At 44.2% G+C, this 15,680-nt stretch overlaps 1 protein-coding gene across 1 annotated transcript; it reads right to left on the bottom strand.

Moving 5' to 3' along the window:
• Window positions 1-625: 625 nt before the first annotated feature.
• ncoa6 (nuclear receptor coactivator 6) lies at window positions 626-15,359 on the bottom strand. The gene is made up of 18 exons (XM_042227877.1): window positions 15,238-15,359; window positions 11,743-12,080; window positions 11,148-11,303; window positions 10,880-11,002; window positions 10,505-10,627; window positions 9,602-10,408; window positions 9,354-9,485; window positions 6,935-8,231; window positions 6,713-6,831; window positions 6,450-6,528; window positions 6,001-6,418; window positions 5,671-5,907; window positions 2,511-5,538; window positions 2,091-2,147; window positions 1,947-1,977; window positions 1,452-1,493; window positions 1,070-1,203; window positions 626-979 (listed from the first exon to the last, which is right to left on the bottom strand). The coding sequence occupies exons 2-18, from the start codon at window positions 12,038-12,040 to the stop codon at window positions 933-935; spliced, it is 7,128 nt and encodes a 2,375-aa protein (XP_042083811.1). The 5' UTR covers window positions 12,041-12,080; window positions 15,238-15,359; the 3' UTR covers window positions 626-932.
• Window positions 15,360-15,680: the final 321 nt, after the last annotated feature.

Here is a 15,680-nt window from a genome sequence, read left to right as displayed (position 1 = left end):
TTAGATCTGAAAATGTTGTGTAATACTACAACCTGAAAAGACGTTGGCCTGTACAGGAGATAAAGGGGGAAAAACAGCAGCTGTTAAATGGAATAGTCCAAATCACAAAAGTAAACTGGACCTGGGCTTGTTGCAGGGATCTGAAGTTACTAAACATTTTGTGAGTGTATGCACTCACACTTAGGACCATATAATAATAAATAGGTGCGTGATGAAAGTTGGGCACCACGCTAACGTCTTTACTCCACTCTGTATGCTCGTATGGGTCTGACCATTTCACTCCTTTGATTTTTTTTCCTCGTCCTTCTTTTGCCTTTTCGTCAAGTCTGTCTTTGTACGGACCTGCCGTGTTCTCCGTCGTTTTGTACATAACTGTTTTTGGGACGAATAAAATGCAAGTAGGGATTAAAACCGGAGAATTAATGATTAGCGCTTGATGCAGTGTTTTTTTAAATTTCTGCCACAGGTACCCACAAAGCAATGCGCGAAAGTCACGTGGTCTGTCAATCTCTATATAGTTTTACTGGTCTGGCCCGCTTAAACTCAAAGTCTGACATTCCTGTTTAAAGCAACTAAAGAGTGAATTAAGGGCAACACACAGATCAAATGACTCATTTCCACAGAAAAAAAGCGGTAGAAAATTTTATTTGTTTTACATTATACCGTCATGACAAGCTGCACCATCTATCTTCACATGATTAATCCAGCATTTCATATAAAAAGCACATTCACACAAACTGTATGCACACCTAACTACAATCTCACGTGGACACGACAATAGCATGATTCCTTTTAAAACAATCTGTACACAGGTCTCTTCCTCTAGTAAAAATTTATAATCCTGCTCAGAGAAACCATTATCAAGTGATTCACAGCGGGGAAACAAAAACATTTACAGTACATTTCACAGGTAAACACAACTGTAGTCGTGCCTACTTAGACTTCCTTCTCTTGGCCTGCGTGGGGCTCGCTCCAGCTTCTGTCAAAGAGAAGACATGCATTTGTGTCGGGGAAATGGTAGCAGGCACAGCTTGGATATAGTGATTGATACTGTGTCTTTTTTAATTACCTTTCACAGCAGCACTGGTTGCAGGCCTGGCCGATCTCTTCCTAAGGCTGCTGTCTGCTACTGGCTCCTCCTCCACCTCTTTCTCAGCCCGGGAGCTGCGCCTGCTTGGCCCTTTGGGCTTCTCCACAGCAGCTCTGGGAGAACAAGATAGAAAAGGGGAAAAAATGGAAAAGAAAAGGAGAACAACACAAGAAAGTGTTACCAAACATACAACGGTGTGAGTTAACTCTGCTCTAGTCAGAGAAAGATATAATACCAATCAGGACTCTGCTGTTTTTCCTCGTCTACCACAGATACTGTCCATCTTCATCCCGACAGCATCCACTACGCTGACATGATCACTGCTTGTGTCTTTTCAGCACAAACGTGTTAAAATACATACCTTGAGACTAAGTTGATGGGCGCCTTTCTTTTCTTTGCCCATCTGTGATAGAAGTGGAAAAACAGCGGTAAACTATACACTGTGCTGAACAAAACATGGCTTCACTTCCCCCCACCACAACACGACAATCCCCAGGAAAAGAAACATGGCCATAAAGGTCAGCGGGAGAGCTGCAATTTGTTCTGTGATGGGCTGCTCATTGTTCAACCTTTTGACATGCATTAATATAATTATATTGTTGCATGCTTATCATACGTACCCATTGCTGGGGCCACTTGGCTCATTGATTTCACCATGTATCCCTCCGTGGCCAAGCAAATGAACTCCCTGAGTTTCAGTGAGGCTTGAAATGTCTAAGCATTTCTTCTTCAAAAGCATCAATCTTAAGATTAGGCCAGCTTTTTCAAAGATCAGCAGTAAGGGACACCTTAAAAACCCTAGCCCGTGACACATTACACAGCAATTAACAAACCATAACAAAGAACATGATCTTACCCCTGTTCAGAACCGGTCGAAGCCTCTTCACCTGAACAAAACAAAAACAGGAATTATTCATGTGCAATTTAAATTCCAATTGCTTATATTCTATTTGAGAGAGAAGTATTTTAACAGCTCAAAAACAAGGATGACAACACTAACCGGTCTTCTCGGTAGCAGTAGGTTCCTGTGACTGTGGAGCTTCTTGTTGAATAGGTGCTGGGAGGTGAAAGAATAAAACAGTTCAATTGACATATCTAAATAAATAACACATTAAAATACACACCACTAACTGTTCACATATGGGCACATATGATATGATATAGCTATGTAATTGTATATAGGGAGCTAAGCAGTGGATTCTTCCCACTATGGGAATCAGTTGCCAGAATATTTGCACAGAGAAACAGCCTTTCTCTATCGAAAAAGACATAAACATTAAACAATACTTCATACATAAGCTAGCATTATACACGTTTTTTGTAACATACAATAAGTGGACCTAAGCACATGACTGACATGTAGTGCATTAAGGTGCTCATCAGCTTCAAAAATTAATGTAGCTCACGGCTGCACGTTTACCTGCTGTGGTCTGAGTGGTTTCAGCAGCTGCTCCAGCTGTTGGGATGGAGGGCTCCACAGCTGTTGCAGGGTCAGACTGGCCTGCTGGAACTCCGCTTGGGTTAGCAGCTGGAGAGGATGTGGTCTGGGAACCCTCCTGAACAGGTCCAGGTGTGGCAAGGGTTGGAATAATGGACGGTACTGGACTTTGCACAAGAGGAACTGTGGAGAGCACAGCTGAAGAAGAAACACCAGTGGGAGTACCAACTACAGCCACAACAGGAGCTTGAGATGTTACAGCTTGCATTGGGGTTGAGACTGAAGCTGGTGCATGTGCTTGAGTCTGGCTTATAATCTGAGTAGGAGCAGTGACTTGACCAGGAACTGGGACTGGAGATGAAACTGCAGATATAGCAAGGGTGTTTTGGGAAACAGCAGTAGTATGGGGGGCTTGTGCTTCAATCTGAATGGCTGGACTAGCAGGAGGATGAAAGACCTGTGGTGGCACAGCCCCTGTGTGCCCCTGTGCAGGCCTTTCCACAGGACTTTGCTGGGAGTCCGCTGTAACAGAAACAGCTACAGCAACCTGTGCAGGCTTACTTCTTAACTGGGCAGTTGGAGATGAAGAAACAGGGCTTTTCCGGACGGTGTTAACAGCCCCAGGACTAGAGCAGGGAAGAGGAGAAGCCAGAGGTGGCTGAAAGGGAGATGCTGAAGGGTTGGGATGAGGAGATGGCTGTGGAACTGGGTGAGATTTTGGAGTAGAAATAGCCTCACCGGGGCTTTCTGTTTTGTTAGCTGCTGGGTTACTTTGAAGACCTAGGGGAGGTGCTGGGGCCGGTGATGACATACTAGTGGCAATCTGAAGCTGTCCAACAGCATTTCTAGTGGGCTGACTGCTGGTCATGTTAGTCCCTGAGGACTGGGTAGAGCTTGGAGCAGCAGAAAGCTGGATATTTGCATTTGACACTTGGATAGACCCCACCATGGTGACTGACTGAGATACCACTGTAGTATTGGGAGCCACAGATGAACTTGGGACCTGGAAAATTGGGTTGATAAATACAGGGGTGGTTGTGATGAACTGAGGAGGTCGGGATGCTGAGCTCTGCTGCCGGATGTCCTGAGGTCTAATGTTCCTGTGAGGGACAGCCACCATAGTTGAAACCATAGATGTGGGCGGCTGTGAAGCAGGGGCAGAAGTGATAGGGTTTGAGGCCACAAACACAGTGATCTGGTTGGGGGAAATGGTGCTAGAAGAGGCAGGGATCTGTATGACTGAGTGTACACTTGTCACAGTTTTAGGACTAGGGCTTGGTTTAGTAGCCGAACCAATTGGGTTTACAGCAGAGCTAGAGTTCGAACTACTACTAACTGTGGACGCAGAACTAATCTGACTGGAAGCAATTGTACTGGGGTTTACACTTGTGGTGGCATTAGTGTTGGTACTGACTGTGTGTGTAGGTGTTGCATTTACATTTGAACTAGGAATGACACCAAGACTGGAAACTGGGTTTTGATTAAGGCTGGGAGTGGTATTGGAGTTCATGCTATTGGGAGGATGTGAACCAGGAACTGAAACAGGCAGTAAGTTAGGACTGCTGGTAGGGACTGGGACAGCAGGTTTGAGTTTAGCTTCGGTTTCTGCAGTATTAGCAACAGACACTGCCACATCTGTGCTTTGGGAATTACTGTGAAGTGGTCTTTCTGGATCAAAAGCAGACTTAGGACTGTCCTTTCCCATTACATCCCTAACAGTACTACTCTGTACGGTTCTCAGGGACATATTTGGAACACCTGTGTTATCCAGTAACTGGTTTAGGGAAGTCGGGGCTGCTCTGATAGCAGGTGAGACCTCGGACTCCTGTACAGGCGCTGAATGCGTCAGCTGCCTATCAACAGTGCAAGCCTGCAGTTCCAAGTCAGTTTTAGGCTGCTGAGGTGCAGGCAGACGAGGGCTAGTCATTCTGGGTGCTGATAACTCCCTTAAAGGCTGTGGCTGTGACTGAGACTGTGGTATCTGTCGCTGCTCTGCTGTTATCATTCCCTGACTATCCCTGACTCCATCAGCAGGGTTACCTTGAATTCCATGAAGGTTGCTCTGGGTCTGCTGCGCCTCCATGGAACCAGTCACTTGTGAAGCCATAGATACTGGACTTGGAGGTACTGAGGTAGGGCTTAGCATCATTGTTTGCCCCTGAGGACTGACCAACTGCTGCTGGTGTGGAGGGCCAGTGACAGCCATTTTTGCCCCTTTCTGTCTTCCTGGACTCGGGGTGGCTGACTTACGACTAGAGGCTGGGCTTGACCTCCTACTATTGCTGGGACTTGCCCTCTTACCCTGCACTCCAGCTGGTTTGTCCTGTTTAGCACCTACCATCCCAGTACCAGAACCAGCAGAAAATGCCTGCTGATTGTTGTTAGTGTTATTTCCACCAGCACTGCCATTGTTGTTTCCTGGTAAAGTTAGGTTAGGAGGTGCCTGTCCAATGGCTTTCAGAGTTGTTGGATTAAGACCTTGCTGATCAAATCCCCTGTTTAGGTTTGGCTGCCTTGGAGGCAAAGGAATGTTAATTTTGGGAGGAAAAAGCCCTGCAATAGAGGCATTTAGCCTCTCGGGTGAAAGGTTAATTTCTGAGGGTTCAGTACTGGGTGGACGATTGGTTGGGGTGAGGGGATGGTGGTATGGTCTGGGGCTGGCTCTGTTGGGGGTTTTAGGTCTTGAACTCTGTGAGGTTGTGGGGACATTTGGGAAATGAAGACCAGGCATGGGACCTCCTTGTTGAGGTTGAGTGGGTAACTGCTGCTGAGGACTAGCTCCAGTATGCTGGGGCATTTGCGCTGAACCAGGGACTTGCTTCATCATGTGAGTGTTGGAGGCCTGATTGCCCACAATCTGTTGAGTGCCATTTCCTGGTTGTCCCCCCATTTCTGGGCCACCAGGTCTGTCCTGCTTTGAGTGGGCACCTGAAGGGGCTTCTTCAGATCCAGTTCCTTGGGGAGCCTGTCCTGCATCAGAATGGGACATTCGTCGTGCAGCCCCTGCAAGCTAAAAAGTAGAGAGGAAAAACAAAGGCAAATTGTTCATATTACATCTTTGCACTCCAAACTTAAATGCTAAAAAAAAAAATAGATGAGAATTTCAGCACTATGTTAATGTATGTCCCAACAGGGCCCTCACCTGTGGGTTCACTATCAGGGGCATTCCTCTGGCTTTGTCAGGTGATGGTGGCACCCCTCCAGGTCCTTGAAGGCTGATCATCACAGGCATGTTGCCTTGCTGTGAGACAGGATGTCTTTGCACCTCAGTTTGATTGCCCATTCCTCGGGGAGGTAGCTGCCCTCCTGGAGGGATGGGCATACGATTCTTCGCCTGCTCCTGCTGCATCTTCAGCATCATCATCATCTGCTGTTGTTGCTAGAAAGAAACATGAGGCTCACTGCTAAGTATGAACTGACATATTGTTATGCTAATACCAAAAATTATCACCAATGTACATAACTTTATTACCTGCTGTTGCAGGTGTGGTTGCTGTTGTGGTTGCTGCTGTAGCTGATGAGGGTGCATTTGGGGCTGGCCTTGACCTGTAGTCTGCTGTCCTGTTATTCCCTGCTGTCCTTGTGCATTCTGGAGACCTTGTATCTGTTGCATGTGTTGCATCTGCTGCTGCTGCAACTGTTGCTGCTGTTGCTGTAACTGTTGCTGCTGCTGCAACTGTTGCTGCTGTTGCTGTAACTGTTGCTGCTGCTGCAACTGTTGCTGCTGTTGCTGTATTTGCTGTTGCATTTGCTGCTGCTGATGCTGCATTTGTTGTTGCTGCATCTGCTGTTGTTGTATGTGCTGCATCTGTTGTTGTTGTTGCTGTGATGGTGGTTGTTGTTGCTGCTGCTGCTGCATCTGCTGTTGTTGTTGCTGTGATGGTGGTTGTTGTTGCTGCTGCTGCTTGTTGTTGCTGCGATGGTGGTTGTTGTTGCTGCTGCATAAATTGCATGGGTACTTGCTGCAATACTCTCTGATCTCCAGGCTGGCCAGGAAAGCCTAAGTAAAAGCATAAAAAGATTCACAAATAAATAAATAAATAAATAAATAAATAAATAAATAATTTTTTTTTAAAGATGCAGTAAAAAAGTTTACTGCAAATAAATAATGTTAGGGTATTTACCCTGGACTGAATGCAACTTAAATGTGCACAAAATAACTAGAAATGTATGTTGCTATTTACCTCCAGGCCTGTTAGCAAATTCAGGGTGTTTCTGGCCTGCGTTGTCTAAGCCCATACCATGTTCACCACCAAGATTTGGCAGTTCAGCATCCTCCATGCCAGCAGCCACTTCAAGACTACTAAGAAGAGAAAGAAATTGTTGAACAATTAGACAATTAACCAATGAGTGATGAAAATAAATTGCATCCCATGGCAAAAACTGTTACAAGTACAAATTATTACCCAAGTCCCTCTACTTGCTGTTGACCTTCTCCCTCTTTGGGCTTCTTCTTGCGTGCTGGCTTCTTCTTTTTGGGTTTGGCTGGATTTCCCCCACCTGCTCCTTGTTTTCCTCCTGGTCCAAATTGGCTGGCTGAAATATCACTCTGCAGCAGATTGACCAGCAGTGGGCTAGTCAGTGTAACATCTTTGCTAACAGGAAAGCCACCTGGCTGTCCACAAGGTCCTGCAATCTGCATCTGACCTGGAAACTGTGAGTTGAAATTCATGCCATGACCTGGAAAGTGCCCATTTCCCATCTGCATGTGCTGGGGGCCTCCCATCATGCTTTGCTGTTGCTGTGCCTGCATATCAGGAACCATTTGTTGTACTCCCAAATCTCCTGTCCCACTGTTTGGATCCCCCATGGCATGTGGATGTTGCTGAGCTGCCTGTTGTTGTTGTTGCTGCTGCTGCTGTTGCATCATGGCTTGTTGTTGCTTCTGCTGCTGTTGTAACTGCTGCTGTTGCAACTGTTGTTGAATGAGAGGGTGCCCTGAAGGCAGTCTCATCTGTTGCCCATGCATGCCCATAACTTGATTAGGATTTCCAGCAACAGGAACCTGCTGAGACTGTTGCTGATTCATCTGCTGGTGCTGCTGTTGCTGTTGCAGCTGCTGTTGCAGCTGGTGTTGTTGCATTTGCTGCTGCTGAAGTTGAGCCATTTGTTGTTGTTGCTGTGGAGTCATCTGCTGTGGGCCAACCTGACCCTGGAACTGAGCCATGTTACCTGGTACATTTGGAGAAGGGCCACGCATCATCTGCCCAGGCATAACCCCGGCTGGCATCTTGCCCCCGAAAGCCTGCTTGTTGCCTTGCATCTGGTTGGCAACCATTTGTTCCATCATTGAGTTTTGTTGCTGCTGTTGTTGTTGCTGCTGCTGCTGCAGGAGCATGGCCTGGTGCCCTTGGCCTCCAACCATCTGACCCTGCCCATGCATCACCCCCTGGCCTTGCTGAGGCATCATCTGCTTGGGTGGGGTCATCCCTCCTCTCTGCCCTTGATTGATGGGCCTTGAGAGGACAGTCTGACCTGCACCCTGGCCTTGAACCATCTGGCTGGGGGAGGAGGACACAGGCTGGGCCTGATGCTGGAGGCCCATCATCTGGGTCTGGAGGCCAGGCTGTTGCTGGCCCATACTAGGCCCAGCAGTTGTACCAGGTGCTGAACCTGCCATGCTACTTTGAACACCCATAACATTAGGCGGAGCATGGGGTGGTCCCTGCATTGAGTTTGGTGTAGAGGCTGATGGTTGAGCTCCTAATGCAAAATGGGTTGGGGAGGGACATAAAGACAATAACTTAATGGATTTCATGTGAGGTAATCAGCTATTATGCCTTCTGCTAACTGCACACAGAGCCATGCTTTGTTAAATTAGATTATAAAGTGTCCAGAGATAAGTTACTATTAGTCTACTATAAGTCACCTACTATTATGTGAAAGGTGTAGTTAATTTGTTTGACATGAAGTTCACACAAAAACTACCATATCTTTCATCTGAATTGCTGGAGAAGTGAAACATGTCCAAAGGAAGAGTCGATTAAATTTTGGTGTGAATTCTCATCACTTTCTTTAAAGCCCCAGTCACAAAGGCCTAGAGACAGGTCTGCGACGAATCGGCAACCACTGATTACTAGGGAAAATGTGTTATCGCTTATGCCAACCACCTAGGTTGCCGAGTTGCTACGGGATTGCTGATGGGTCTCTAGGCCTGCTTGACAAAATGGAGCACTGGCTTTTTGCAGAGTTAAGATCGTGCTCTTATTCAATGTGTCAGTCTTATGCATGTTGCACTGACACTAACAAATACATTCTCATCTTTATCAGAAACGGCACAGGTGGATCCATAGCATAAATAATTTAAAATACATTACTCTAATATTTTAATGAAAAACTTGATAAAAAAAAAAAAAGCCAAATTGTGACTTGGTCTTAACAAGGGTAAACAGAATACATTACTCTTAACAAAAAGGAAAATAGATTGAGCTACTTACTGATGCCATTTTTCTAATGAACCCTTTTATTTTAGTACAAATGGCACTGTATGGCCTGCCGACCGCTATTAAGTTTGTCAAAATCAAAGTTAAGGCCTATAATGAATTTATTGCTATTTATTATACATTATTGCATTATTATACATTATTAACTATTTTAAGCTGTTTCTCAGTGATCTAATAATGCTAAACTACAAACTCTGCAACTATACGCTCTAACAATACAAATATATTTATTAAATGTAAAAAATTCTGATTGTCTTAACAGTTTAATGGCCAAAAGAAAATAAATAACTATATAAAAGACGCCCATGTATTAGAAAAGCAGATAACTGTGTTGCACCTAAGACATAAATCCCACATGTGTGCAGTGTTGTAGACATTTTACCTGTGTGAGCCATTGCTTGGCTGCTCTGTAGCTGCTGGCCGGGGCCTCCAACAGGGGTTCCTGGAGTGCTAGCACTCACCTGACCTTGAACAAAGTTTGGGGTTGGAAAGCCTATGGGTCGCTTTGGCATACCTGCATATATAAAACATTTTGATATTTTAGACATCTTAGAACCAAATACGTAATGTTTTTCTGATAACCAAAAACGTGTTTTTAGTGTGACAATAAATAATTATGAAGCATCTCACCTGGGTGAACTTGGGCCCCAGGCTGTCCATGCTGGGGCATTCCCATGAATGCCTGTTGCATGTTACCCTGTTGACTGAGGGCTGCCCTTCCTGGTGAACCTACACCCTGGGGGAAGCCCTGTGGAGTTGTAGGTCTCTGAGCCATCATAGGTGGTGTCCCTGGTGAACCCTGCTGAAAAGGAGATGAGGACGAACCAGGGGATTTGGCAGTGAGGTTACCCTGTGGTCCAGTAGTTGGTGGTAGGGGTGGAGGGGGTCTTGGTGGCCCTGCAACACCAGTGGCAGGCTGTTGACCTTTAGGCTGGGGAGCAGCAAACTGACCCATTCCAGCCTGTTGTTGTTGTTGCTGTAATTGTCCCTGTCCCATCGCACCGAATACCTGCCCAGCCTGCTGGCTGCCAACTGGGTAGGGGGGCGGAGGATGACTGGGGGTCTGAACTGTAGCAAGGGAAGGTGGGCGTTGAACCATCTGTGCTTGGGGTGGGGGCTTTCTCCAGGCAGGGCCTCCTTGGGCTGTGGGTGGTTGGAGGACACCAGGAGGCAACTGATTCCAGCCAGAGGGCGCAGCCATCTGGCCTGATTGGTTGAATGGAGGTCTAGGTCCAAGTTGGGAGAGCTGAGCCTGTTGCTGCTGGTGATGCTGATGTTGTAGCTGCTGCAGTGCAGCAGGATTGAGCGGTCTCCCAGCCTGTAGAGCCTGCATGTGATGGGCAGCTTGAGGAGGCATGGGGCCTGAGCCATGGGGACCAGCCTGTTGGTGCTGAAGCTGTTGCTGCTGCTGGACTGACATCATTGGATCCATCGCATCTGTGAGTCAGGAAGGTGCAATTTTTCCTGTTACAGTACAGTATAAAATGCAACATATCCTAAAATGCAACATGTAGAGAAATAAGAAACCTGAACCTGTTTGTGAAGGTGGTCTCTGAAGTCGAGGGTGGATCTGTCCACTACTACTTGGTAACATAGTCTGACCTACCATGCCAGGCCCTGGAGGAACCATCGATGGATTAGCCATTCGAACCCCTCCTAGAGGAAATATAAGCATATTTATTCATTATGAAATACAAAAATAAAAATAATACAAAAATGTGTAAATACTTCTTTGAAAACAAAACAAATTCACAATTACTAACAAGACCACATTAGGGATAACAAGAACCAAAAACGAAGTATCCAATACAAATTGTAATTTATTCAAAAACTAGTAAAATAAATATTAAACAAATTTTCAAGAACTTCCTATGGCTACTCTGTGTGTTCATTTGAGTAAAGTAATACCTGGACCAGGCTGACCAGGAAAACCAGCATCCATTCTTATCTGACCAGGTGCACCCATTGGTCCATTCACCCTGACTTCTTGTCCTCGATTTGGTCCCATAGCCACATTGATGGCACCTTCCCCTGAACATCAATGGACAGAAACAATAAGTAACTTAATCTGTACAGAAAGTCCTGTTTGCATGCTTTATATTGAAGTGCCATCGACAAAAATGGTCTCATGCATCCTGCTTTGACGTGCAGTGAACCGTGAGGACTGTGCCGTTACCTTCTATCTGGACAGAGAGAATCCCCAGGTCTCTGAGCTGCTGCTGGTTGTTCTGGGCCAACAGACGGAGACGCTCAGCAGCATCCCGAGGAATGTTGAAGGTAACCCGCACACTGTTCCACGGCTCCACATGCTGTGGTTGAAGCCGCTCAGGGCCTAGAGGAGCAATAATTAATGAGGTGGTCTTGCAATTACAGTGCACAGAAGGGAATTTTTTTTCTGGTTATTGGGGGGGAAAAGACCAGGACACAAATGGTAACATGTCTGCATTTGCAATCCTTGTAAAACTTGTTTTACAAGACAGAATCAAAGTCAGTGTACCATAGATCGTTAAAGATTCATCACATTAGAATGCCATTTTATATTGTCAAGTGTCAACAGACCCCTAAGAGTCAACATTACAATCAGAAACATGGAAAGATCCAAGTGGATTCTGCTCAAGACTGATATAAATGCAGACATCAGTAGAAACAACTTTCAGTAGCACTTGAAAGTTTGCATTTGTTCATCTATTAATGAGCAGCTTTTTAAAATGCAAATTGTCAAACACAAATAACTTTTTCAAAATAAAAGCATTAAAGGAAATAGAACTAACCCATATCAAGCACGTTTGGTATCCCTCTGAGGATTGTCTCAAGTTTCTGAATGAAGTCTTCATCATCCATATTTCCTTGAAAGGCAACAAAGACTGTAAAATCTTCTCCCTCCCCACTTTTTCCTTCCCCGCCATCGTGCTTCTCAAGTTTCTCTTCTTCTGTTACTGTGCTTTCATGGCAACTGTCAGCATCCTCTCCTGCATCATCCCCAACACCAGAGTCCCTGTCGGATTCATTATCAGCCTCTAGGTACTCCGTCCTCTGGGATGTCTCAGGTGGGGTGCGGTGGTGTGCCATCCTCCCTTCTTAGTAGGAGTGGCGTATGAGCTGTTTTATGCTGCAATCACACATTAGACATAGATTAAGAGTATAATAGGGTAGGCCTGACACAAAGTTTATGTTAAGCCACATGATGCCTGATAGACAGTATACAGCCAATTATTTTATTTTACATTTTAACTATTTTAACTGATATGTGACCTCTGTTGAAACCCAAATCAAACTAACTACACTGGTTCAGAAAAAAGATTAAATACATAAATAATCCCAAATTCATTTTATAATCCAAAATGTCTCAGTTGAAAAAATAAAATAAACTGGACAGCATCAGTGTTTGTGACAAATAACTGAAAATGTGAGTTATAATTGAATTTTTTTTAATATGTATTATATATTAGTATAATATATATGCTTGATGGCTCAGCTGTAGGTGGTAGGCGCCAATCTTAAAGGGAAACAAGGTAAGGACACAAAGTTCTATGAAAAAGAGTTGCGTGACCCCTCATTTGTTTATATTTTCTTTGGAAACACTACACAAAAAGGCCCTGGCCTGATGGTAGATTTAAACTCAGGCCCTTCTTGCTGTGAGGTAACAATGCTAACCGCTGTCACACTGAGCAGTTTCTGAGTGGAGTTTACATGTTCTCCCCACATCTGTGTGAGTTCTTTCCGGGTACTCTGGCTTCCCCCTACAGTCCAAAGACATGCAGTTAGGTTTGGTTAACTAGTAATTCTAAATTGTCCATAGTGTGAATTTGAGTGTGAATGATTGTCTGTCTCTCTGTCTGTCCTGCGACAGACTGGCAACCTATCCAAGGCGTACTCAGTCTGTAGCCCTATCACAGGTTGGGATAGGCTCCAGAACCCCCAACAACCCTGGATAAGTGGATGAAAATAGAAGGATGGAGCTACACTTGCTTTTATTTTTTTAAGTGGTCTCCAGCAATAGTTCTCCAGGCTTTCTGAAGGTCTTTCAAAGATTTTCACTGGTCTTTGGCTTTTTCATTCACTGTCCATGACCATTTCAGAAGAATGTGGTTTTATTTGTGAAGTCACTTAACACTGACCTATGAATCATTCAAACATAAAAAGGCACCTAACTAAAGGAATGACCCGTGTTGTGTCTACACATAACAGACAGCAAAGAACCTGTCTAAAATGTATCTTAAGGCACTTTGTTGCAAGCAGCCTGTTGCAAAAACATAATTTGTTCCCAGGAGACATCTTGTTTTGTTTGAGGTGAAACAAAAAAACTGTCCTTAAAAATCTGGGGTGCAACAGAAGGGACAGGGCTAAACTGAACTACATATTGCAAAAAAACAGTACCATTCTTAAGGAAAGGGAAAAGAGGAAAAAAGGCAGTGGTATGCCAAATTATGCCTGAAATGGACCAAAAATTTGAGTGATGAACTTACAGATTGATGAACCGAAATTTGAAAGTTCTGCAGGGCTCTAGAGTGCAACCAATTTGGTCGCACATGCGACCTAATTTCTTAATGGTGTGACTAAAAAAAAAAATTGGGTTAGGCTAGGTTGCACCGGTGCGACCAACCATTCGAATAAATAAAAAAAAAAGTCTCTGCGTGGTCAACAACAGACACACATTATGCCCATATCGTGGTCTAAACCAATCAGAGATAGTCAAGGGTGCAGGACCTCTCTGATTGGCCGTGGTCCAGATATTCCTGTAGGCCTACGTGTGTGTGTACATTTGAAAGTGCAGGTGGATAGAAAAGGGTAAGTAGCCTAGGCCCGATAGAAGTGGATGTAGCTGTGGGTAATGAGAAAAGATGAAAAGAACGCTTGATAACTTCTTCGTTAAGTTAAGGCCCGATCCGTCCGAAATTCATAGCCAGTGTTCTGACACGGACCCATCATCCTCTCAGGTTATGTCTAATACTGGTCTGGAGATGGCATCAGATAATGAGCCACATACGATCAACTCCGGGCCAGAGCCTACTGAAAGTAAAAGGGGGAAAGTGTATACATTTCGAAGAGAACGGCTTGACCAGTTTCCCTGATAAGATACAGTAAAGCTGACAACATGATGCACTGCAATGGAGGATAGTCCATAAGCTATCAAGCTGTTCTTTTGTGCTGATCCACCTAAAAAAAAAAAAAGTTAGACGCACCAGTGCAACCGTGGCAAAAGGCTAGTCTACAGCCCTGTTCTGTGTCAAATGGCAGATAATGTATGGGAGAAGTCAGGAGAGAAAAAAGTATCTACAACCATCTGTCAAACACGGTGGACCACTCTGTCTTGGTTTAGGGCTGCATTGAGGAAAAGCACAGTCAGATTTTGATCCACTATACAATAGCATGGTGACATGGTTGTTAGCTCTGTTCCATAGAACTATTCCTAAAGGCTACTTAAGGAAATGACTTGCCTAAAAGAAAGCTTGCCTAAGAGTTCAGGCTGTGTTGAAGAATAAACGTGGTCATATCAGATGTTGACTTTCAAGCTTTTTAGAATTGTACAAACTCTGCTTTCACCTCATATACTGTATTTTTCCACATGTTTAACTAAATCTCTGCACCATTTTTCAAGCAAACTGAACAGAAATGAGTAGTGGCTCAAGACAATAGCACAGTACAGCAAAGACCTATAAATTCCCGTCAAGTATGTAAATGGCCACCATTGCAAATCATACGTTAACACACCTGTAATACAATGACGTCACTTTGACCGGTGATGGTGAAGTTATTATCGAAGACATGTCAAATAACAGAAGATTGTTCTGTAAGAGGTACAGTTATTTGAAGTATAGGTTAATTTCCATCACTGCCAATTAAAGTGTTACAACACATAAATTTACTGTCATGAACCGTAACTTGCTTTACATCAACGGCCCAGCCGTGGCACAGGCCTTAGCGCAAACATAAGCTAACGTAAAGCGATCAAAATCCGCAGGGCGACCACAGATTGCCCATATCCTATGCTGCTATGCATTTTCTTGGCCTCTTGAGCACATTTAATAGCCGAAAGTAACACGGCTTTCACCACACTGTGAAAGACGTCAAAATTAACGTCAAGGCTGTTCCCCCTGGCTTCTCCATAGGCTCCAGTTAGCGATCGTTAGCTACGTTAGCTGGTTAGCACAGAAGGTAATTCAGCATGAATGCATTGAAACGCAATGCATTAGCTTTCCAATTCCCTAAGTTTAGCTTACAACATATGATAAGTAAAATAGGCGTAAGAAAAGCAAAAGCCTTACCACATATATTCATCTGAAAATAAGTTGAAGCAGTCGGCATCTGCTTGCTAGATTAGCTAACAAAACATGAATCAAATACAGTGTAAATTTACAGCAAGTTACAACTTCCGGCGATGATTTTCAAAATAAAAACAGAGGAAGTAACAACGTTTTTTGTAATAAAGGTAACTGAAGTAAATAAAAATAATTTACATCATTCTAAAATTGTAATAATAATAATAAATATTATTATTTTATAATTCGGTTTTGTAAAATACCAGCTGAATAATTTTAAATGGGCATTTTCTGTCAAATAGAGTAGTGGGGTTGTCACTACTTGTTACTACCACATTAGAAAGCACTATGGAATTCTGTCAGTATCACACATTTGCACTTGTATCTTGTAATTTTAATTGGTGCGACTATTTTTTGTTTTGTTTTGGTATTAAAAGATCCCATAATAT

The sequence above is a fragment of the Haplochromis burtoni genome, unplaced genomic scaffold, assembly GCF_018398535.1.
Source record: "Haplochromis burtoni strain Fernald_Lab_line unplaced genomic scaffold, NCSU_Asbu1 Contig_287, whole genome shotgun sequence".
NCBI lineage: Eukaryota > Metazoa > Chordata > Actinopteri > Cichliformes > Cichlidae > Haplochromis > Haplochromis burtoni.
The sequence above is the reverse complement of the archived record's forward strand: the minus strand, read 5'-3'. Positions and strand labels throughout refer to the sequence as shown.